Source organism: Lipophrys pholis (assembly GCF_963383615.2).
Source record: "Lipophrys pholis genome assembly, chromosome: 19".
Taxonomy (NCBI): Eukaryota; Metazoa; Chordata; class Actinopteri; order Blenniiformes; family Blenniidae; genus Lipophrys; species Lipophrys pholis.
In genome coordinates this window covers 21,288,761-21,314,480 of record NC_137647.1, presented here as the reverse complement: position 1 = coordinate 21,314,480, position 25,720 = coordinate 21,288,761, and the positions used below count along the sequence as shown (strand labels likewise).

Below are 25,720 nucleotides of genomic sequence, written 5' to 3'. Positions count from 1 at the left end.
AATTCTATTTATTCATTTGAGTGAAAAGATTCCATTAGTTACGTTCCATGCATAACTTTAATCTTTTCTGCATTGATTATGTGTTTTGATTTCTCTTTCGGTATGAAAATAAATATTTGAAGTTTTTTTTTTTTTTTTTTTTTTTTTTTTTTTTTTACACTTTACACCAGTGGGAAACTAGTCCTATATGTGAGCGTCAGCCAAACTATAATATCACAAATCTGTCAGGACAAAATATCACAAGATTAAATATCAACAAGCAGTTTTTAATCTGTTTTCTCCAGCGGTGCGGTCTCATACCATTACTGTGAAAGCAAACTTCCGGTCACAGCTCGCTCCGCTGCGCTTCTCTTCATAACACCGCTGCTTCAGTCCGGACAGGTTCTCGTTGAGCTGGCAGCCAGTCCTCACTCAGCTGTTGTCGGGCTTGCGGGTCACGGAGGAGCCGCGGGACGCTGCGGGGGAACGGAACCGGCTCCGGTAAGGCGCGAGGCGGCTGCAGCGCGCGGAGAGGAGCGCTGGCTCCGCAAAAAGTTTGGATTTCACTAAACTGATGCTGGATGCGACAAATTCAGGTGTGGGTCTAAATCAAGTTTTACTGCTCCCCTGAGATATTTATCTGAGAAACCTTTTTGTTCATATCTATTTTAGTCTTGTTTTGTGCGCCGGTTGTTGGAGAAATTCTGTGCGTAATTGCGCAGTAACAGTAATCATGATCTTCATCTCACATTTCTATCTTTCATTTAATCTCTTGAGAAAGTTACTTGAAAACGTGTCGGTTGACAAGTGCAGGGGAGATTTCTGTGTTTGTGAAACTGAACTAAAGAAACTTAAACAACTTATTTATGTTGGATATTTAAGACGCTTCCGAGCAACATGTTCCACCCACATCCTTCATCTTTTCCTGCATTACATTTTTTCCTGAAGTTTTCATTTCATCCCTCATCACATGTGTCTTTCTTCAGCCGTTAATGGTGAGGTAAGAATTGAATTTATTGTAAGGAAAGCCCCTTGAGATGCAACATCTCGTTTACAAGGGGGACCTAAAGAACGTCCTAGGTCACTGGCACCGATACACCCGATAACCTTCCATCTCTTCTGACACAGCGGGCTTCACGTGCCTGATCCTGGGGCATCCCTGACATATTCCCTTTGTCAGGATGAGGATTGATTAATCCTGCACACATGCTTGCATCAGATCTGTTGGGAGCAATCGTGACAGATTTAACAACCTTCTGCTCCTGGAGGAGTTCTCATCAGTGCTGATGGAAAAACAGAAACCAATCACAGCTGTATTGGGGGGATTTATTTCTGATGTTATGTGGACTTCTTAAGGTAAGCAGGTAACGCTGGGATTGAAATGTTTCCTCTATATGTGGGTGCTGAGTGGACGTTGTAAGAAATAACAGGCCGGATAAATCAAGTGAGGAATGACTGAAGTGATTCAGACAAACTGTTCTGTAGAGACTTTATAAGCGGCGGATTCCCCTGCTGAGCGGCTCTGGCAGATGAATGCTGCAGTCTGTTTGGCTCCTACAATAACGCACCCAATAACTTTCTTGTCGCCATTTCACTTTCAGTGCATTGTTGTATTTATCTTTCAAACTGGGGAGTTTGGTATTGAAGAGCAGAATGTGAAAAAGAATATTTGTACTGCAAGTTCTGGGATTACATTCTATTAATAAGGCAATGTTACATTAGAGGAGGCAGTGATGGACCGGATATCAGCAAGGCTGTGCTCATATGGGGCTGCTCGTTTTTTTGTCGAAAAGACAAAACTGTCATTCATTTTCGTGCATGATCATATTTCTCTATGCATTAATACGTTTTCTATCGTAGCTGTCTGGTTGTAGAAGATGTGGAGCGATATGGGTGTGACGTGTCCAAAGTCATTTTATATTAAATATCACCCCTCGGAGAAACTTTTTTTTCATCCAATCAAAATCTTCTAGTGTACAATCGCAAATAAACAGCAGCTGAATGAAGTGATGCAATTAAAAAAAAAAGATAATTATAAACAGTTTTGTTAGATAGTTCTTCTAGATTTTCAGGCATTTTATAATTTTGAATATTTTAAGATACTGGATTATTGAGTTTCATGACTTGTATGATAAAATGATAAAACAACATAAAAAGGTTGAATTATTTCAGTTTATGTTTAATAGATCTAACTATATGATGTTTTACGATATACCTCCACTACCAAACTCACATTATTTTAAAATATTACTGTGTTAAACCGTCAATATGCCTTATTGCTGCCGATATGAACCAAAGAGAACAAAAACATTTTTTTTAACATTTAATTAATAAAAATGTTGAGGGAAGTGGTTTAACTGTAGATCAAGAAAGATGAGAAAGGGACATTTGTGGTAATACCATGTTTAACAAGTAAAAACAGGTCCTAATTACAGCTGCCTACACAGTGGACGGCCTCCTCCAGGGAGTCAGTGACAGAAGAGTATCAGTGTTTTTAGTAAACCTTGATCCTCTCACCTGCAGCTCGGTATTTCAGCTTCACCAATATCCCGTAATGACCCGCCCACACGCACAGCCCGCTCTGTGATGGCGGATTTAATCACATGTAGAGCAGAGGATGAGCAGAGTGACTCTCTGAATCTGTGGCAGGATAGAAATGATTTTCAGTGAAAAGCTCTTCACAATGGAACATTTGTTTATATATATATCTATTTTTTTTATTTTTATTCACATCAGACGAGTGAACACTACCTGTACATAGCTCCTGTGTGCTGTGGGCATTGCTCATGTTTTCTCCTCCAGCATGTCCGCCACCACGCGTGGTTAAGTTCGTGAATAACTAGTGGATAACTAACTAACCGCTCCTCTCGCCGGGTCACATGAGTAGTAAATGTGAGCGAGGTCGCCCTGTGGCTGTGCTCACTGTTCTGGCTGCTGGGAGATTGGGAAAAAAATAAAAATAAAAATAAATAAAATAAATCTCTGTGAGATTGTCAAAGTCATGCTTTCGTCAGGTTTACTGGAGACGTCTGCCTCGACTTCTCATGGGATCAGAAGTGACGAGTGTGAAGACAGACAGCGGTGTGACGTAAACACGGGAGCGAGAGTGTAATTTAGTGAGGGAGACATCCACGGCCCGCATGTCGGGATGGAGACAAACGGAAACTACTTCCGACGGGGCCGGGCGGGGGGGTCTTTGAGGGTGAAACGCCGAGGTTTTTTTTTTAACAGAGACGCTCTCATCACGAAGTGCAACATCTCCCTCATGTTGTCTGGACGAGGAACCTCGGAGGGCCTGCAGTCGGAGGTCCTCGTACTACAACACGCAAATGAACGTGTGTCTTTGCTCTGTGGGTACGGCGCTGCTGCCGCCACTTCATTTCAGTGCTCTTATTGCAAATGGCGCGTTGTGCACGAGGCCATCATAGTCACTTGGTGTCCTGACGTGTATGCACGTTGATGTTTGTGTTTCGGATGAGATTTATCAGCGTGTGCTTTCATTTCTGCAGACACACGTTTATATCTTTTGTTTCACTTTGTGTTTTCGTTGAGTTTTCCTATCCCCCAGCCTAAGACCCGGCGCCCGCAACCCAAAACCCAACCAGCCTTTATCACCCAAAAGAGTTTTTCCACCAAAATAAAATTCGTCTGGAGAAGAAAAAATAAAGACAAAAATTGCTACACATGACAAAATATAAAGCTGCGTTAATAAAGTATCACAGCACAATTTAGATATATTTCATTACGTTTTGAGTTTTAGTAGCCATTTAAACGTTTTTTCTTTGATGGATTTTCTCACTTTCGCCATTTTTAGACATCTTGGCTATTTTAGCCTCTTTAGCTAAAGTCGCTGCACGTTTCCCAATGGTTAGTTTTAGCTATACCAGCAATTTTTATTTTTATTTCTTCTTTTTCCTTTGATTTCTTTTATTTTTTTCTATTTTCCTTTTTGGTATTTTTCCCTTTTTTCTTTTTTCCCCTTTTCTATATTTCCCCCTTTTTCTTTCTTTTCTTATTTTATCTTTCTAAAAGCTACTTCTTCTTCTTCTTCTTCTTCTTCTTCTCCTTCTTCTTCTTCTTCTTCTTCTTCTTCTTCTTCTTCTTCTTCTTCTTCTTCTTCTTCTTCTTCTTCTTCTTCTTCTTCTTCTTCTTCTTTTGTTTATTTCTTCTTTTTCTTTCCCTCAAAGCCCTGGCTCACTGAGCTGTTTTACCACATTTAGCTGTTTGTGTCCTGCAGAATGCGCCGGTCTTGAATGCCAGCGTGGAATGCAAATGATATAAGAAGGAAAACAGAGTGTTTACTTGCAAATAATCTGCTGAAAGCTTCAGGGAGCTGAAGAAGCCACATGTTGCAGACCCCTGGTCTAGACTCACGGCCTGGCTTCTGTCAGGCTGAGCCCTGTAATGTTGTGTTTGAAATGACTGAGCGCTACCGCAGTGCTAGTTAGTGTTATTAAGCACTAACTAGGAGCCTGCAGTCAGTGGAGTGAGCCAGCCAGTCTGAAGGAGACGTCCGACACGTACGGGTCCTCATAGGGACAAATCTGCTGACGCACACATGGAAATATGCAAATATCCATACGCGTACACAAATTAGGAGGCATCCCCTCCATTTTGGTAGTACGGTAGATCACATCGCTGCGTGTTCTTTGTGGTTTTTCACGTCCTTTCCCTGCTTGATCTGGTCGCTGCCTCACACCTTTGCAATTTCTCCCTGTGATTTTGATCATCTGCTGCTCAAACGGCCCTCTGGCTATTTTGCTGCGCCCTTGTTTTGATCCGCCTCCTCCTCGCTGCTGTTATCTCCGCCGTCATCTCCCGCTGAGCAGAAGGTGACCAGGCTGCTCGCACTGAGCAGCGCATGCAGCCTGCGAGACCCAAGACTGAATTTATAGACTTTCTGGATGTTTGTTGACCTCTGTGATTCCGTCTGCTCCCCCCCCCCCCCCTCCCACCCTTCCTCCTTCTCTCTCCGCGTGACTGCTGCCCTTAATTTCATCCTACGTAGAGACCAATCAGAGCGGCGCGCTGACCTTCACATGGATTCTTTGAAAAGTTCTGGTGCCAGGCCGGTGACGTACTTTGTGCTCACTTTTCGTTTTTTTTTTTTTTTTTGCCAGAACAAACACGCAGCTAATTCCCCAATTATCTGGGTGTGTCTTGGCACTGGAGGACGTCATTGTGGCAAAAGAGGCACAGCACAGTTATATTCGGCTGTGTCACCATTGAAGGTTTGCCGATTTGAAGCATGCAAAGAAGAATCTGTTGAGGCCTTTGCGTTGGTCATGTGCGGTGTGATTTGTTCTACATCAACAAAGGATTATATGTCATTTTGGAACGGTTGAGACTTTCTGGTGAATTCAATGTTTATATATGTTTATTAATCTGTTTGGGAGCACATCACTCCAAGTTTTGACTTCACTGTCTTAAGGTTTATCTGAGCTTTTACATGTTTTATCGTTGACGTCGGCCAGTCAGATGGGCCTTTAAGTTCCCAGATCCAACAGAGGTTAACGTGCCTTTTCTGTGGAAACGCTTTAGGAGCTTGAAAACTGAGTTCCGGGTTCCGGGCTCCGGGGTGGAGAAATTTGAAAACGCCGCCTTGGCTTTGAGGTGTGGACGGGCAAGACGCACATTAGCTGAAAACGATGATGTCATCGCCACACCTCTCGACCCTGATTACCCCGGATTACATGCCAGATGTTTGATTTGTTGATTTCTCTGTTTTTGCATGCTCCGTTTCTTCTTTGTTTTTGGTGTATTGTAGTTACAGCGGCACTCATAGGCCTGCCATATGTACTACATCATTTTGAGTAGTTTTCATTGTGCCGTGTGGCAGTAAAGTTTTTAAGAACGAGACGGTTTTGGCTCGTGTGGACAGGGCCTTGGTCTCTTCATAGCTTCATATACTGCAAAGACTCAATTCTAGTTGAGTGCCGACACTTTCATATGTGGCATCATTGTTTATTTCCTCACAGATTACGTCTTGTGTTTCCCTTATGAACCGTAAAGCACTTTGGTCATCCTCGGCTGTTTTTAAAATGTGTTAAAATAAAGTTGACTGGACTCACAGTGCAAGTGACTTTCTCTGAGATCAGAGTGAAGGGGGGACGGGGAAGCTATGCGCAACTCTGCAACTAATATCAAGATCAAAAAGGTGGAGAATGTTGCCCTTGTTGCCGTGTTGTGTGTCCCTGAAGGAGCGACGGTGGCTACCCCCCCCCCCCCCCCGTCATCAGCTGGCGTGCGTTGTAGCCCCTGGGTGAGTCTGGAGTGGGGCGGCCATTAGGGTGGAGGTGGCCAAGGTTGGGGTCAGGGACTTTGACAGCTGCCCGGAGCCTGTCCTGTTCCCTTTGCCCACCACCTCCCTCTCGTCCTCTGTAACCCCTCACCCCCCCCATCCGGCTGACTGACATGCCTGAACAGAGATGCTGAGCCCCGGGGTCAGACCCGACGGAGGCCGCCTGCCCCTCGGTGGGGAGCTGGAGAAGTGACACCGTTCACCCCGGAGGGACTGTGATTCACTCTCGCTCCCTCCACATCGCCTGCCACATCCTGAGCCTGTGTGACACCTTCCCCTCCCCTCTACGCCCCGCACCTCGACACGGGATGGACGTGGCACTGACGAGGTGGAGCAGAGGCAAACAGGGGAGGGCAGTTTTGAAGGGGGGTGGAGGTGGGGGGCAGTTTCACCTACAGCAACATCTGAGGGCAGATGCTCTTCAGCCGCACATTAAGCATCTGTGCGGAGCGGCATTCGCTCTAGTTTCAATTTGTTATGAAATCATTATCCTCATTAACAGAAAGCTCCTCTCTGCCGTTACACACACACACACACACACACACACACACACACACACACACACACACACACACACACACACACACACACACACACACACACACACACACACACACACACACACACACACACACACACCTACCTATGTAATGACTCACAGTGGGTCCAGTGTTGAAACGAAACGTTCACTTGCACAAACACACCCACAGTGGTGCATTGATGCTGAGGGTGAATGACGCCGCGCCGAAGCCGGACACTGTCTCAGTGTTTTGGGCCAGGTACACACCTCCCCGGCCACGCCACACAACAACAACAGACACTAAATAGGTTGCTTGTTTAGCTCCAACTGAACTCCTGGGGAAAGGCCGGACACACTGTTAGAGACCGTTTTCGTGAATATTCAGACATCATATCTGCTATTGATGTGTGTGTGTGTGTGTGTGTGTGTGTGTGTGTGTGTGTGTGTGTGTGTGTGTGTGTTTGTTTTTATTTTACATTCATTGATGTAGGTATGGTTTCATGCATGGCCTTCTTCAGTAACACCCTGTTTGACAGACTTTCATTCATTCATTTATTCATTCACTCATGCACACACTCACACAGACATCGTCTTTCACTGAAGCTTTGCCGGACCTGTCTCCGGGTTACTGCCTTGCTCAAGGGCTTATAATCAGTTTTGACAGAGGTGGGGGTGTGTACTCATTCGCATTCTCAGTCTGGATAGTATTTGTCAAGTGTCAGAATTGCATGTGAGAGGCAACCGCACGCCGGTCGAACATAAACTCAAAAACTGAAATACCACAAAACCTTCACACAGATACCAACAATGTAAAAAGGGAGGGGACGTAAAGCAAGGTTCAGTAACGAAACTATAAACCATTATGAGAAACATGGAGCTTTTTACAGTATGTGATACTGTTTCACAAGTAATATAAACCAGTGGACTGCCAACAAACGTAATATAATATGATATAAGTCACAAAAGGGGGAAAAGAATCCAAGATAAAGACAATAAAAGCATCAAACAGTGTATAAACTGTACAGTATATATACTATATAATAGTGTTTGAACTAGTTCTCCTCTGACATTAAGTGTGAAGACCTGAGTTCCAGTCCAGGAAAGTTTTCCGAGTCCAGGCTGTGGTGCAGGTTAAAGTAACTGCAGCTGAATAAACATTGACCGGGATTGTCCTGGAAGACCAGAGAAAATAAATGTTTTCGAGCTCGATTTGAAAACACGCGATGGTGATCCGATATGAATGGGACATGAGGGACGTGCAGAACACCACATACGCACACTAAATGTGACGGGAACGTTTGTGCTCAAAAGAGCTCGGCAGGCACAAGAGAACCCGGCAAATATTGCTACCTGATTAATTCTAGTGACATTCTGTGACAAATACTAGAGGCAGAGTTTCATCAAATAGAGTAGCCTGATCTGAGCTGCTTTAAAAGAAATGAGGAGTATACCCGCTTGTCCATGGACTGGAGGGACCAAAGGACCAAAGGACTTAAAGTTCTTGCTGATAAACTGTAGAGAGGCGAGAGGAGGCTGATGTCAGTGCACTGGCAGTAGATAGAGAGTCTTCCAGCGTTCCAAAGCCAGGATGTCCACGTTTCAACTCCTAACTTACCTCTCAGAGCAAATGAGCTTTATCCAAGTCTTTGGGTTGCTCTCAGGACTGCCTGTATCGTTTTCCTCTGCTGAGAGGAGCGTCTCCAAACTCCCATTGATAGAAAACTACCTGGGATCATCAGTGGCCCAGTAAAGACTCGGTGGACTTTCAGCTATTTCCATTGATAACTAAACTGGCCAAGAGACAGAGTACGAGGATGAAATCGATGAGTTTTGCCTTCAGAAAAGCTCGAATATCCAGACAATGTATCTCAATCCGTACATAGTTTACCACATTTGCACTTCCGCCTCCGTTTTGCTGAATCCCAAAGCAAAATCCATTAAACAGGTTGGAGTTCAATGTCTGCCGGTGTATTTAGTTACTTTTCCTGAACAAGTTCAGTCGACCTTTGCCACCCGAGAGCTTCGGCGTAAATAACACAACTACGGTTAATACAGATGAAGATGAGCGCCACATTATCAGACCCGCACGGATTCCATTGGGTACATTGTGTATTTAACTGAGGCGTCACTGTAAAAATACCAGGCAGTGTTGCAGTGAGAAAAAATAAATAAAAATACCCTGCCTTTCACCACAAGCTATTTTTGTTTGTTCTTTCTGAATGAAAACAATGCAACAGTTTGAGTAAAATGGCTGCAAGGGATTATTTCGAGGATAATTACATACTCGTTCCTTCTGTCTAAAAGCCTTTTCGGGATGTTGTGTTTCTCTCACGCAGTTCCACTGTCATTTAACTTTTCTTTACCCTTCCTATTATTTAGTAGTTTTGCGAGTGAATAGAAATGACTTTATGTTTTAAAGTGCAGCACAGAAAGGCCTTTGAACGGAGCGACGTGCATTTAATTGGATGGGTTTCAAACTCTTGCCAAACCCATTGCGTCTGTCTTGCCCACAATTGTCCCTTTCACCATAAATGTTTCGGCTCATTCAAAGCTTTAAAGTGTAAACAATAGCATGGCGAACCTGAGGTTGGAGCAGAGCGGGAGGAATCCAGCAGACTGGAGAAACGGCGGCTGTCGCCGGTGTCATCGGAATGTGGGAAAGTGTCAAACGATGAATATGTAACACGAGCAGCAATGAGGTGAGAGTGGCACCCCGCTGATATGTGGATCATCTGTTCCCCATTCACCTGTCGGGGCGCCGAGACAAGTGTCTGTACCTGTGACACACGGCGTTCCATCGCCGCGGTGGTTTTACTCCCCGTGTTACGGTTACATAATCTTCTCAAGTACTTTCTCCGAAACTCCATAATTACTAAGTTAGGAGAGCGCCTCGTTCCACCGAGAGGTTTTCTATTTGTGCGCGTGTCGTTAAGTGCATGGGATGTGTAATTCCTCTCAAGCGATGCTGCACTTGACCCAGGTCATCTTATTATTACTCACGGAGTGAGAATGCACATAATGAATCAGTTAAACAACATCTTTACTCACGGAACACTAATTCTATCTAAGAAAATGTGATCTGAATATCTTTTTGATTCAAGCAACACGGCGCTGGTCGTGTGTGTGTGTGTGTGTGTGTGTGTGTGTGTGTGTGTGTGTGTGTGTGTGTGTGTGTGTGGAGGCGACAGTCGCTCTGGATTTCTCTGGATTGTCTGTGGTCTGAGCTGAAATACATGTGCCTGTCCTTTCGAGAGCAGCATCTGTTTTGTCTCCCGCAGTGCAAACGGCTGCTCTTCTGATTCCACATATCAGCTCTCAGAAGAGTCATTACAGCCCTCAGGAGGTGGTGCCAAAGCTTCCTTAACCCCCCCCCCCCCCCCCCCCCCCAACAACCCCCTCCCGCCCCGCCGCCCCTCCATCCCTCATTGATCAGTCAGGAAAGACACCTAATCCATGCTGATCACGGTAACCTCCACCGTCTGGAGGGCTGGATCCGAGGCTCACTCTCTTGTTTTACTGTGTCTCTTATTGAACCGTGATGAGAGGAAGCCGGATATTGACGGGTGCGGCTCAGGTCACCCCAGATGGCCCGATCGCTCCGGCGATGGTGAAGATGAGCCTGTGATGCCACTATTGACGTAGCAGCTGACTCAGAGTTGCTTATATCATTCAAGCAGGCCTCTTTTCTCTCTCTCTCTCTCTCTCTCTCGCTCTCTCTCTCTCGCTCTCTCTCTCTCTCTCTCTCTCTCTCTCTCTCTCTCTCTCTCTCTCTCTCTCTCTCTTTTTTTCTATCCACATCTGCCATTTCCTCACAATGAACCACGGCTTAGCAAACCTATCACTGGTGGCCTGGCCTTTGATTAAAAGTCAGATTATCACCCTACGACCATATGTGGGCTGAGTAGAGTGTGTGTGTGAGTGTGTGTGTGTGTGTGTGTGTGTGTGTGTGTGTGTGTGTGTGTGTGTTTGTGTGTGTGTGTGTGAGGGTGTGTGTGTGTGTGTGTGTGTGTGTGGGTGTGGGTGTGTGTGTGTGTGTGTGTGTGTGTGTGTGTGTGTGTTCACTGGTGTCAAACTGGTGGGCTCAGAGTGGATGAAGAAAGCAAAGCTGGTTCTCTGCTCCTCAAGATCCGACATTATCTCCACTTCCTCCGGTTCAACATCCCTCTCAGCCCCCGGTCGCAGCAGCCCAGACTCCAGCGTTTCCCTCAAACACACATCAACCCACCGACCCACTAAATCGCTTCTGTTAAAACTGCGTTGACTTGCCAATGTCTCTCCCTCCATTTCTTACCGGCAAAGTTTCAAAGCTTCACTGATTCCCTGCGTCCTCGAGTCTGAACTTTGTATTCCCTTTGGTTCGCCAGTCTGGGATTTTAAGCAAACCTTTGAGGCAGCCAAGAGCTGAACCCACACAGAACTACAGACGGACTACGTTTCGCTATCAGCCTGGCTGCTCAGTTCAGCCCATCACAACGTCGGAGCGGGCCCGACAGACCTTATAATTGAACCATATATTTTTCTTTTCCTCTCTGTGAAGAGAAGAAGGGGCATCATTCAGCACTCTGCTCCCTGGGAGCGTTTCTGCTGACAGAACAGGCTGCTGAGGTTGAGTTAACCGTCGTAACGACGGCACTGTCAGAGAAGGGACACGGCTCAAGATAAAGACACGGGAGAAATGAGCTGTTCCCCAGACGAGCCACACAAAGTTTCACAATGTAGATAAAAAAAAAAAAAAAGACTAAAAAAGAGCTCATGTCCTTTTATGTTAACCTGCATTTTATGAGAGAATAAAAGTCGGAGAAAGTGGGAAAATCTTTCCAAATTGTATTTTTATTGCCAAGAAACATCGTCACGAAGAAGAAAACAGAAACTTCCTTGTTTGTGCTTCATTCACATAAATAATACTGAAATAATGTGCAGTTTGTTTATTTGCTCTTTCAACAAAATTTCGACCATTGTGATGTTTCACATAGAGAATAAATATGCAGTCGTCTTTGCACACCTGATGTAACATCAGTTCATCAACAAACGTTACGTTAACCCTTTCTACTACTAATTTGTTGTGTTACGGGATGGATGGATGGATAGATAGATGTATTTATTGTCATTCATACATACACACCGTAGGCGCATACAAGAAAGAAATTTTACTGCAAAGGCTCAACTTTGCCTTTTAAAAGTGTCTAAAAATACAAGAACAATAAAAGTATAGAACCCACACAGTAAAAGATATGAAAAAGAAACTCGCCTTTAAAACAGTGACAAAGTACCAGCCATGAGTCACAAAAACTGAAGTTGTACTGAGGACTTATTGCACTGGGTTTACGATAAATTATGGATGATTGTACTGGATTATTGCATCGTCCTCAAATCCTGATTATTGACTTCCTCGTTGAAAAAAATGGATCCAAACAAAAGCCAGACTGAACCACAAAACTCTCGATTAAATAAACTTGGCAGCTTGTGGGTGGAACTGAAAAAGAGAGAGCATCAAAACTATATAAATTTTCTGATTACTGTTCAGCTTTTCCTGGAAATTCCATCAAATACAGATACTCTGATCAGCCATATCATTATGATCGCCTGAATATTAGATTCTATGTGGCACTGTTGCCTTTTGAGAGACGGGGCCGCCGTCCGGCAAACGGGTTAATCAGTGTGATTGACTGGAGTGAGATCATGTGAACACTTCAGTCTGTTCTTTGCGTTCCTTTGTGTTGGAAAGGCCTTGGTCGCCAGGACATACCTTTGACTTGATGGGTACCTTGGCCGTTCTCTCACGCAGATCACAATCAGGTCTCTGTAAAGCCTCTCCAATCCCCACTTGTGTTCTCTGACATTTATCCCACCTGCCAGCAGGTGCCATAATAAAGAGGTAATTGATGTTATTCACCTGTCAGTGGACATTATGTGACCGTGATATACTTCCACTTCAACACTTGTAGGACAAACAGTAACTGTAGTTTTCATGTGTAAACTGCAACACACTCTGATGTAGTTCATAGTTTTTTGTACCTGCACTAAAAAGATATACTAATCTAGTTATAAAAGACATTTTCTTCTCCAGTGGTCTATTAAAGCATTTTGGGATTTTATTGAGTCAACATTTTTCCATAATCAGTGATGATAACGCTCAGACGTTACAAATCCATTAAAGCTCACTTTTTAAAAGTGGTGTGAGTCTGTAAATAGGAAATTATAAAACACAATGTTTAGTATAGATTAATTCCTGCTCATTTTGTTTTAACGCAGCATTTATTGAATGTTTATTCGCATTCTACTTTAAGGTTTGTGGGACAAAAGCATCATTATTCACCGTCTGGTTGCTCAACATTTATGTTTTGGGAAATGCATACTTTTGCTGGCAATGAATTGAGAGTGATTGGTTGCTGCAACGCAGGTGCTGAGTGCTGATTGGGCGGGCACAACACGACTAAAGACAGCGGATCGGCTCTGATAGGGTTTTTAAACCATCAGCTGCCAGAAGCTCTGGGCTCCTTTTCACCTTTTCACCTTTTCACCAGCAACTAAACCAGGTCTTAGTGTTCGCGTTAACTTGTGTGCAAATACCTGCTGGCAGTAAATTAGTGTGAGTATATATTCAATTAGTGTTGAGTAGTATTATTTTGTTGAGCACTGTATGTAGAGCTCTTTCTAAAGTTAAGTCGGTGGGAGAAATGTTTTCCTCTTGTTTTGAAAGGCAGGAATTTTATTTTGAAAATGGTCTTTTGTTTCCTTTTACTCTTTGTTTTTCTTTTGCTAGACCATTTATATATTTTTATAACATGATGACCCACTAATGACTTTCTTGGCTGTCGAACTGTTTAATTATGGAGTATGGATGAGGCTGAGAGAAATATAATTAGTTCTTATCGATACTTGGTATCAGCAAGTACCTAAAGGTTAGTACTTGTACTCGTCCTTTAAGAAAGTTTAAAGTATTGGCGCATCCCCAGTGAGACTGAATTGGCATTGCCAAATGTTTTGTGACTGTTCTGCTGTGTACCATCCTTTTCTTTATACTCGTGGTGAAAAGTGGTAGCGGGTGTGTGTAAATTCGCTGTCGTGAAATTTGGCTATTGCTATCTGTTGTGTGAAGTAATGAAAGACATCATGCAGCAGAATCAGGCCCCGTTTACATGACAACGTTACACGTGACAACACCTAATCCGTTAAAAAAAAAAAGTGTTGCGTTTACACTGCAGCAGCGGACACACTGACAATGATGTAGTTATTATTCCGGGCCACGGGAGGGCGCTAATGCTCGCTTTTGTAATGAAACCACACAGACGTGTTTGCAGAGAACAATACGGTAGAAACATGAACAAAATTGAGAGAACCCGACATCTGTATGGACTGACGATGACTCGGATGCTATCAGGGTCGAGTCTCAACTATTAAACTACTGATATGAACGATAAAACTAGAATACGGACGGCGAGTCAAACCACTGCGGGTCTTTAATGTTTGTTTACAGGTGGATGAGCAGAAGGAAGGGGAGGGAGGGGGAGATATGCGCATGCGCAGTAACAGCTCTCTGCAGGAGTTAATCGTGACCATGAATGAACCTCTCCACCTTGGGAGCCGGTATAAAAAATATATATATATGATAAAAACATCTGCACACCGGTGGAAACGGACCCCCCCCAAAAGTGAAGAAAGCTTTGCTTATATACTCGTATTTGTTGTCATGTAAATGAGGCCTTAGATGGATACTTTGATAATGTAACCTTTTATCCTTTTAAAGTACATTTACATAATGTAAGCACGGTGAGTAGTAAATCAATGTCTGGCCTAAATCCTGTTATCATACATTTTCATTCCAGTCCAGTGAAAAGACACTTTGTTACCTTTATGAATATTCACGTTCACTATTTCTGTATGTTTTGAATAACTTTTTTTGGCGGGGACCATTCATATGTATGTTCTCTTTACACTCCATGACGAGCGCAGGGTGGAAATGTTGAGTCCTCAAACACTGCGCTCAGTCAGTGCCTCTGCTGGATCTCCATGTCGGCCCACTTCACAGCCTGTATCAAGGTGCTTCTCCTGCACGCTAAACCTTTGAACACACACGGCCCTCCCCTCGCCGGAGTCTGCATTTAACCCCCAAAAGCAGACTTTGTGAAGGTGGTTGTGGGGAGCCTGACCCCTCACAGGGTGCAGCAGGTACACAGAGGGCCACCTTGTTCCCCTCACAGAGCCGTACAGTGGAGCCTTCAGAGGGATGAAGGCAGACGGACGGGATCAGTGGGAAGGACGCACATTGGAGCTCTGTATTTCTGTATTTGACTTCCTCCTCCACCTCCCTCTGGCACGGGCCTCCCTCAGCTCCATCTTGTTTTCGTCCTGTCCACACATAAACTCCTTTGAGTCGCGTATACCCCAATGCGTCGTCTCAATCCACGGGGCTACAGTAACTCCCTGCATTCTTGTTTTTTTTCATTTGGCTTTCATTGGTTTTTCTTGGGCACTCTCTTATGCTCGAAAAAATTTCAGGAAAAGTTGATTTAATTCCGCCTACCAGCGAGCTAAAGTCTTTTCTGTGTAGAAATAAGTCTTTATCCGAGAGTGAGAGGAAGCACATCTTCAAACGAGTGGTGTAATAGGCCCTCAGGGCACTTCTCGGCTTCCATGTAAACCAGCTCGATCTGGCTTTTCAGCATGCCAGGAGAGGTGTTACATAAATGACAGAATACCCTCGATGGCCACTTTTTGTATGCTAAGAGCCTTCTCCCAGGTTGCTGTTTATGTTAATGACTTCAGTCCGGGTTTTGAAGTGCCTCCATGATGAGCAGCTAGCCTAGAAACGAAGGAGTGGCTCTGACCTTGGCCCACTTCAGGGATTTGCTCCGGTTTCTGACTAATAGAGTATGCCCTATTCTTTCTCCCACAACATGCACTGAAAATAGCTCTGGCATGCCCCATTAGGCGGCATTTTAATCGTTAACACGGTATACTCTGTCCTTGGCACACATTAAGCACTTTATTTAAATGTCAATCCCAATTAAAGACGGACTGAGAAGATAATTATTTCAACCGGCGCTGCCGCTACACCTGCCATTATAAGTGTTTGAGGAGCGACAGATCGCTCATGGGAGTATTATAGAATGATGCGGGGGAAATCGCATATCAGGAAAATCTTACTCATTTTAAGGGCAAGAAATTGTGACTCCAAGTTGTTTGTGTGAAGCCTGAATGATTGGAGCGTCTAACATATTCAACTGACAGGAGGGCCCGTGTGTGTTTTACAGATCGCAGCTCTGCAGCGAGCTGGACGAAGGTGTTAAACGGCTTAGAGTTCAAAATCTCTCCCCACACAGGGACGTTGGGTGTGGGAAGCTATAATTGTTTCACTTCTGGCCTCAAAGCTGAACTTGTGCATAAGCCAGAGCAGTGGTTCAGCTGCCATGTCCGAGCCGCGGCACTCAGAGTGATGTGCGGTCGTTCTGAGGAAGACTTGTGCTCCATAAGTGGCTCAGCGCTCCGCGGGCAGTACTTGGCAAGGCTGTTTTTGAAGTGGCACATGTCAAGCCAGCCAGGATCTTTACTCATAGTCATAGTGAATCGGCTCGCTTTGAAAATGAAACATCTTGTGCTGATAAATATTTCACATGACGGCAACAAGCCAGAGTGAAACAATCTAATCAAAGGCAGATTGCCAAAACTCAAAAAACATCAACATTTTTCTGTCAATATAGTTCTGAACTGAAGATGAAATAAAAGTACAGTTATGTTACCTTGCAAAACGTTTTGCATCTTTGGATATGTATAATCTTATTTTCTCTCCCATTGGATTCATCATTATAAACAAAATCATCAAGGTCTTCTGAGGTTGATAGACGTTTAAAAGACCCATACTAGATTTCAAAAATAATGTTAGAAATACTTTGTTCAACCACTAACAAAACTCGGTCTGATGCTTGCTCTTTTATGAGTACAGCACTATAAATCTCTGCATCGTTTGCAGCCTGACGCTGCCCCACCACTTGGCTGTTGGACTGATTGTATTTGTCCTCATGCAGAGACAAAAGCATTAGCGTGTGACAGATGTTTGGATGTTGTGTGTGTACAGTTCCTCCCTTCCTTCCTCCAACTGTTGCCCACGGGCCTCACCCGGAGTGAAACTTCCAACTTCTCTGTTCTCCCCGTCGACTTTCCCTGGATGCCACCTCCACCCCGCCACACACACACACACACACACACACACACACACACACACACACACACACACACACACACACACACACACACACACACACACACACACACACACACACACACACACCCTTCAGCTTGTAGCCTGCTCAGCTGTGCAGGGACACAAACCCCCATTTCCCCCAAAGAGCAATAACGCTAACATTAGGTTCTGCACAGAGTGGTGCGAGCCCAGGGGCCTGGCACGCAATCGCCCACTGCTGCAAACACACACACACACACACACACACACACACACACACACACACACACACACACACACACACACACACACACACACACACACACACACACACACACACACACACACACACACACACAGAATCCATTCCCAGCAGTGCAGTACCAGATGGATGGCAAACAGGGATGCTTCCAGGTCCAAATCACCTCCTGCAGCTGGATGATAGAGTCCCAGAGCGGGGAGCGGGAGCAGGCAGGGACGGGGACCTTCTGCATCTGTTCTTGTTTGCTTTATTGCAGCTCTTCCTTTAGCTGCCACGTACGTCTTTTTATCCAATCTAATATTCTTTTTGGTGTGTGCTTGTTTCAGATGGTGTCCTCGTTGTTTGGTTGTTTGTGGTGCATATTTGTTCCGAGGGTCTCGCCGCTTGTTATCGGCCATCTGATAAAGGGTAATGCATCGGTGGCTGCCTGCCTAATGACTGAGATAGGTGGAGGTACTCACACTGGCAGGCAGGCAGGCACAGTGTTGTCATGGGGATGATGTGTGGGCCTTTCCTCCTGCAACGAGGATGAACCAGTGAACATGGCTCGACTGCCCACCACCAGAGGTGCACAACACACACACACACACAGACACACACAAACACAAGTATGAACACTGCCAAGTGGATGATTCAGTAAACTCTCAAGCGTCTCTGAGAGGAGGAGGTGGAGGAAGAGGGACCGTCTCGGGTGATCTAGTAGCGATGAGTCAGTGTTAACTCTGTTTTGAGATTAAGATGCCTTTATTGTCAATGTACATGAAATGCAATGCAATTCTGTTGGCCAATTCTAAGGCCTGTTCACACCAGCACTGTTTGATCCAGATCAGAGTTCGTTTCTTGGAAAGTCTGCTTCGTCTGGGCAGTTGTGAATGCTCCCCTGGACTCTGATTCGGATCAGAGAAATGAACTCTGGTCCACTTGAAAACGTGGTTCTCAGATCACTTGCAAGTGTGAACGAGTCGGGGACTATTTGCAGACTTTCCAGTGGGTGGAGCGAGAGGAAGTGACGTAGTGGCCTTTCACATTCAGATAGTCCAGGACATGGTTCACTCAGAAGGGAGGAGAGCCGAGAATTTTCACCCCTTCATTTGGTTCAAGTGGCGTTCACGTTCACTTTTGAAACCGGACCAAACCGCCTGGAAAATGTCACACAATTACACCAGCTGCTGGTTTGGGGGCGCTGTTGCCTGAAACAAACACTGACCAGATCGGAAGTAAAGAAGAAACACGGCTCATTGATTGATCTGGACCAAAACTGGAAGTCCCACCGCTTTAGTCCAGGCTAGGCTAGTTAGCTCGTGGCTAATGGGTAGCCACAAACAACCATGATATATAGTCTTCAGACCAGATATCAATGAGTCTTCTTCACTACTTCTTCCTCTCTAAATCTTCCTCTCTACTCCATGTCTGCCCGCAAGATATCTTCAAACTTTTTCTTCCTGCATCTAATTCTTCTGATTTGTGCGGTTACCTTTGTTTGTTTACTACCCAGAATGCATTGCGCACTACGTCATGTCCTCTCACCTCGCCCGCTAGAAAGATCATTTGTAAAAGAACCGACGTTGATGTTTTCAAGGGGACCAGAGATCGCTTTTTCGCTCCTGTTCAGAGTTCATGGGCGTGTTCACGTCGCCCAAACAAAACGATTTTTACCTGAAGAGAACTGCGGTCCCAAACGACCAGCTGGTGTAATTGTACATCGTTGTCCAGGCGGTTTGTCTGTGGAGTCGACTTCAGTAAATGCCACACGGTTGTGGGAGTGGACGAGCCGATGATCCCCCGAGCCGTCTTGATGACGCGCTGCAGCTCCTTCTTTTTTCGAGTTTATCCGTAAAACTTTCTTCACTTTTTGGGGGGTCCGTTTACACGACACCGATGTGCGGATCCACAGTACCTCCAAAGTTTTTACCCCGAGTCCCAAAGTGGAAAGATTCTTTCACAGTCCCTATTCTCTCCTGCAGAGACAGCCGGATGCTATGGAGCGCTCTTACTGCGCATGTGCTTATCTACCCCTCTGTCCCCGTTGAAAATAGTTCCTTCTTCTCATGCGCCTGTAAACAAACATGGCGGACCCGCAGTGGTTTGACTCACGGTTCGTATTCTGGGTTTATCGTCCATACCAGTAGTTTTATAGTTGAGACTCACCCTCGATAGTACTGATTTGTCGTCAGTCCATACGGATGTCGGTTTCTCTCGAATGGAACGTTCAAAGCGTATTGTTTCCTGCACACACGTCTGTGTGGTTTCATTACTAAACAGCGCCCTCCCGTGGCCTGGCATAGTAACTATATCATTATCAGTGTGTCCGCTGCTGCAGTGTAAACGCAAAATTTTATTTATTTTTTTTATGTGTTGTCACGTGAAATGTTGTCGCGTAAACGAGCCCTAATCGACACACTTTAGGTTCCAAATGACTAATTGGTAGAAACGCACATCATTTGCATTACCGGCTGTTTGCTATTTTAATGCTAATGTTTCCTCTGTTCCCCACCAGTCTACTCAAACACACTTCATCATTCAGTCTTCCTCCTTACAGCATATTTCTTTCTTTCTCTGTCTATCTCAACCCCTCCACCACCTATCGCCACCTCTTCTGCCACTGTTTCGATGTGCTGCCGCACTCCCTTGTCTCCCATTAGTGGAGGAAATGAGGCGAGGTACTGATGCTAATATCTTGGACCCCTCACTGCTCCCTGACTCATCGCCCAGACACAGAAATGGGGGTAGAGTGAGGAAGAGGTGGACGGGTGCAGCAATTAGACAGAAAAACAGACAAACACAAGATGTAGAGCAGATCGGTACACGATAAGGAACAGAACCATGGGAAGAGTGTACCCGTCCCTATAGGCAGAGTTTATTATCATTCCCTCTCCAACAACAGGACAAGCGTAAACAACAGACTGCTTTACCTCTGTCCCATCCTTCTTCTTCTGTGGTGTGGCTGTCCTATCATTCACCCGGCAGTGCCGTTTCAGCAGTCCGAGGGGCAGTTTCTTTTCTCTTCCTGCCGCCTTGCCGACGTCCAGCTCACTTTGAATGTTCTGGAGATTATATTGCAAAGTGCTCAGCAGCCTGTTCAAAGTATTCATTAGTGTCTTACCCCCGTTCAACTGCTCTGTGCTTTTATGGTCCGAGCAGGTCTGCAGAGAAGGGAATTGAGATTGTGTGTGTTATCAGAGACGAACAAACTGTAATGATCTCCCTAAAAGGTGGAAAAAAATGTGTTTGATGTCTTAATTCCTACAAAGCGTCCGCATACTTGGTGAAGTGCCGACAGCGGCTCCCTATTCAGCTCATCCACTGTGTGATTATTAGAAGCTGCCGTTGCAGCGTTCGACAGGGTTTGACTTCGCTATGCTGTCACTTTACTTATTTCTTACCTGCTGGGTTATGCAAATGAGGGAGAACATTGCTGTGTCACAGATGCAAACACATCCCCGACTAGAGGAACTGTAAAGATGAATCCCAGCTTTCCGTCGCTCTATGAATCTGAGCAATATCACTTATGAACTATGACATATATTTAGATATGTTTAGTTTCACTTGTATTTGCTGCTTGATACTGAAATTTTATCTTGATGCAGATCCAAAGTCATAGCTTTTTTTTTATTTTTTAGATTGAAGTTGGTGAAGCATTTTATAAGCAGGTTGTAAACAAATCCCTGCAAAATGATCCGAATCACTTCTTACTTGTGATTTTTACATCATCTGATCCAATGAAATGTTATATTTCTAGATCCTGTGTTTGAATTTCATGGATTTTGACCTAATTTTACAAAGAATAGTATTTTATAAGACATGGAACAAGAATACTTTCTTTAACAATTATTTGACATAGATTGAGAAATAAGTAAACAGGCGCATAGACGCAAGTGAAAAACTGCGGATATACTTTTATAAGGGAGTAACGCAGAGTCAATTAGGACTTTTGTGAGCGTCTCTACTGTTTAGCATGCAGACAGCGGTGCTATTTACTGCAAGCATTAGCATTGGTACAATGAGGGTGTTAACAAGCTGCTGATCAGAAGATGTGATGTCTCTCATATTCTCCAGAGTGACACCCTCCCAGACTCATTAATACGCAGTGAACATGAAGCACTGAAAGAGCAGCAGGACGCCGTAACACAGCTTAGAACCAATAATCCCTTGGTGCATCTAAAGAAAATTGGAATCAATAAGGAGCTTTTCAGGTTCGAAGTACTGAGATTTTGTGTGATTTTACTACATTATGAACAACATTATGCAATAAATCACAAAATAAATCAACTTTTAACTATTCTGCATATGTTCAAAAAGAATAGAATATTTGTACTGAGTTTTAGCTTCTGGTGTATTATTTTTCCCATAAACGACTTAATGTATTAGTTAATTTTAACTTTTTCCAGATTGGGATTAGATTGCTAACTGCTAAACCGACATGTGGCCTTTAGTTACTGTTTAACTGCATTTAATATTGGACGTGAGATTTAGTTTAGCTTTATATTAGGGATGTTCCGATCACATTTTTTAGTCCAGATACTGACTTGATTTTTCAGATTTGAATTTCGGCTGATACCTATACTGTCCCAGTTCGATACTTACATTGGTGTTGTTATATTGTTAATATACTTGTTGTATATTATAGTAGCAACTAAGTTGTCTTCATTGGAAGAAGCTTTGCTTTCAAGAATTATTGTAAAACTCACTTATAGAATCAAAATTCTTCTCATACTGATGTAAGAACTTATTTTAACTTTATGCAGTCACAACTAGAAAAACTCACAACTCTGCTCTGTGCTGTCTTTTAAAGAAGAGAACATATCTACTCCACTTAAAATAGAATAAAACAACTTCGCCTGAATTGTGACAAGAAATTTAGAATTCAGAACATGAATCTCACTTAAAAGTGTGACAGTTTGACTAAAATATAAACTATTATAAACTACAGTATTCAGTAACACCGTCCCAATTCCACTTAAAGTGTCTTAAACAGGTTGGTTTGAAAAGAAAAGTCCTTAAAAAAAAATGGTGAAAACAATCGACACAGTGCTGCGCTGTGACAGCAGCTCGTCATGAACAACTGGCTGAAGTGTGTGTGCAGCGCCGGACACACACACTACTTTCATTTATTCTTCATATTCTTATTCGTTCTATTGCAACTGCCCGTTGAACCGTTTGCATCGTCGATCTTAGAACACTTCCAGACTGTGGACTTTTTAGCCACTTGGTTCCTATTTCCTGGTTCCTATTCATCCGGTTCCAGCAGGTCGCAAACGGAGCTGATGGGGCAAAACAGATCTGGAAGGCGATCGGCTGGATTTACCGATACCCGATCGGATATCCACCAATCCCATTGCGACGTCCCTACTATATATTGAATTGTATCAAATATTTTTTGGTTTGTTTTGAACCTAAAAAACAAACAATGAATAATAAATATGAATATAACACTACATAAACATTGCTTCTTGCTTCTGCTATTGTAAACACATTTAGATGTATATCGGCATGAGCATTTGAAATGAATTAATTGTTAAACGTTGAGTTTTTCCTTTTCCTTTCAGCTAATTGTTGCCCCTTTGGTTTAGACCTAAACTGTCCAGTCAACAGCCACAAGGCTGAGATTGTAAAAAGAAAACTGGGCTTGAAAAAACACAGAGACAGAAGAACCTGTCATTGAATATCTGAACCTTAAGGTGGAATCTGGATATTCATTTTGAGATCTGAATATTCGCCACCGTCGACGCACCAGCAAAAATATTGGGATGTTTGTCATTAAATGGACCTAAATATCCGGAGCGCAGAGAAATGCTCTTCGGACCAGCGCCGCTTCCCTGCAGGTTTTTCTTCTCCTGTCAATAAAATACAAAGTGCCGCCAGGAGAAAGCGTTTTGCTGGTCGTCCCACGAAGCCTGACCGCATCTCCAGTGACAGTCTTGCTTTAATAGCGAGAGAAGGCCGGCGATCTGAGGAGAGCACAGCAGAGTCCTAATGAGAGTGATGATTATCTCTGTGGCCGGCTGAACCGTTTACCCGGCTGGACTCGGGCTGGGTTGGATCTCCTGCTCAGTCTGCTCAGTTTGACAGGCGATAGATGAATAGAGAGGGATTTTATCTCTATTTTTTTTGTTCTTTTAAGGGACAGTGTGTATCACCTTGACATGCCTGGCTGTGCAGTCCTTCTGAGTTCTCGCTCTCTGCCGTGTCGTTTAGCACTTCCGACGTTAGTTAGGTCTAATTGCCGCGTTGAGCACTAACTCGAAAGCTAATTAGCAATTTCTGGGTAAAGAGGAGGAAAGAGAGCAGAGAGCTCCAATTACAGCGGCGGCCTCTGCGTCATGTGGCCTCATACTTAAACGACGAGCCCGTCCTCATCTTCTCCGGCAATCTGTTGGATTAGTTTGTTTGGTTTTTCCCACCTGCACATACTGTTGAACTGTTTACTCTGGAAGTGCCAGATTGTGTTTGCAGGAGTTGTATTTCAGCAGTTTGTCAATGCTCTTGTGGATTGGACGACCGGGTAGGTGTAGCGGGGAATACAGTATGTGGAGAATCATATTCTAGTGTAGCAAACCAAAAAAATACCCTGAAATTTAAAACTTATCACTGCGAAAGTGTACCGCTGAATGAATTCTGCTCCTATTTTGAGTATGTGACCGAGACATGGATTGGAGCGTCCAGGTCGAGGTGCATGAAGCCGATCTGCCCACACGGAAATTGCAATACAGAATAAATAATAAATAAAAAATGTATACTTTTTTTTAAAATAAATCTTCTGTCTTGTTAAAGCTCTTTCTGCCTTTGGATTATTTTGTTTCCTTCCCCCTTGCTTCTCCCCCGTGTCTTTTGGCAGTGTGAACAAATTAGGACTTTGCTTATTAAGCAAGTGAGCCTTTAAATTACAGCAGACTGGCCTTGCATGCATGGGTGACCGTCATGGCCGCTTCCCCTCCACCTCCAGCAGAAAACACAAACACAACGGGGAGGGGCTGCGCTCTGCGCTCCCTCATGTCCTCTCTCGGAGTGGCCCGATGTCACGCCGATGTTTTTTAGAGTGCTGCGAGGGTGATTTAACATGATGTGGATGTACTGAGTGTAGCGAGTGTGTGTGTGTGTGTGTGTGTGTGTGTGTGTGCGTGTGTGTGTGTGTGTGTGTGTGCCGGTTTCATTAGGGTAATGAAGCCAAATGTTGATGCTATTTCAAAACGGCCGGCCTCCACGCCGAGGAAAGTGCTCTGCGCTCGCTTTGATTGGGTTTGAATGCTGACAAATGGAGAAAACCTAGTTTGTGTCTTCCCCAAGCTGTCAATGCTCGTCATTTAATATATCTTCATCATTTAGTTAAAGGGAGATTGTGCTCTGTTTTATCTTGGGCTCGGAGGGTGTGGTTGTAGTAGATGAGTATTGTTTGTTCTAAAGTTAGGAACACTTCAACGTGGTTGCAGTCGTTTGTGCTGACTCCACATTATGTTTCAATGACACTTATTCAGGGATGCCGCGATCAGGTTTTACGCTGCCGATACCGATCAGCCATGAGTCGCTACCGAACGCGATGTAAAATCACCTTGATTTAGACAAAAAACAGGTTTTTCCGTACTTCTTCAGGAGGAAAAAAAAAACCTTTCAGGCACAAAGCAGCAACTATTCCGTCAAAACTGAAACATACCTGCTATCAGTAACACAATGATTGACAACAGATTGAAAACATTAGGCCTATCAACAGGCTAAATGGTGCAGAAAGACAAATAAAGAACAGGCAATATATCTCACAGCATTACCTCAATCAAATAATGTCAGATATCTAGAGCAGGCTGCGATAACGGCCGTCCCACTGTTTTCTTTTCATCCTCTGCGGTGAGCACCACCCGGCCTCCCTTCATCCCTTCTCATACACTCTGGCTCCAGCAACTAATTCAACCATTAATCAGCCAAGAAAACCTTCTTCCGGTCTTCTCTCGTCGAATGGCGGCGTTTCGTGGCCTCGTTGTGTTATCCTGACGTCTTAACAATGGATTTCTTTCAGAAGAGCTTTCAGTTGATTACCAATTTCTTGTTCCCTAAAAAGAAATTTTCTGGTAAAGTTCTGAAATGTATATCATTTTTCAGTTATGAATTTTTTTTAACCTTTCACGGTTACCTTCATACAAGGTACAAGCGATTCATTGAACTTAAATTACTTGAATTGCAATGAATAACTGGAAAACAGCATTTTTTTTTTTTTCTAAGCAAAGAGGTCCCCACATTGATTTATGCCACAAAAACATTGACAGGTCCATTGAGGCTACGATATTAACCTTCCATCTGTCTGCTTTATCATTATTTCATGTAAATATAAGGAAACAAAACATTTTCCCTGCTGCTGTGCAGCTCCGAGAAAGACCCACCCCACACGCTGAGAACCACTGATTAGACACAAGTTAAATCAAATATCTTATCCATGTAGAAATCATATCACGCACACACATTCTTTTTCAGACACAAAAAAATCATTATGCA

The 25,720-nt window shown here is 44.0% G+C and overlaps 1 protein-coding gene across 2 annotated transcripts in view; it reads left to right on the top strand.

Annotated features, from left to right (window-relative positions):
* The first annotated feature begins 354 nt into the window (after nucleotides 1-354).
* The window catches only part of znf385c (zinc finger protein 385C), a 165,002-nt gene continuing 139,636 nt past the window's right edge, over nucleotides 355-25,720 (top strand). The window contains exon 1 of one of the 2 annotated variants that reach the window (XM_080487170.1): nucleotides 355-575. In XM_080487170.1, coding sequence (XP_080343296.1) covers nucleotides 554-575 — 22 coding nt within the window. In that variant the 5' untranslated portion in view covers nucleotides 355-553. The remainder of the gene's footprint in view (nucleotides 576-25,720) is intronic. The other variant, XM_080487171.1, reaches the window with a different exon arrangement.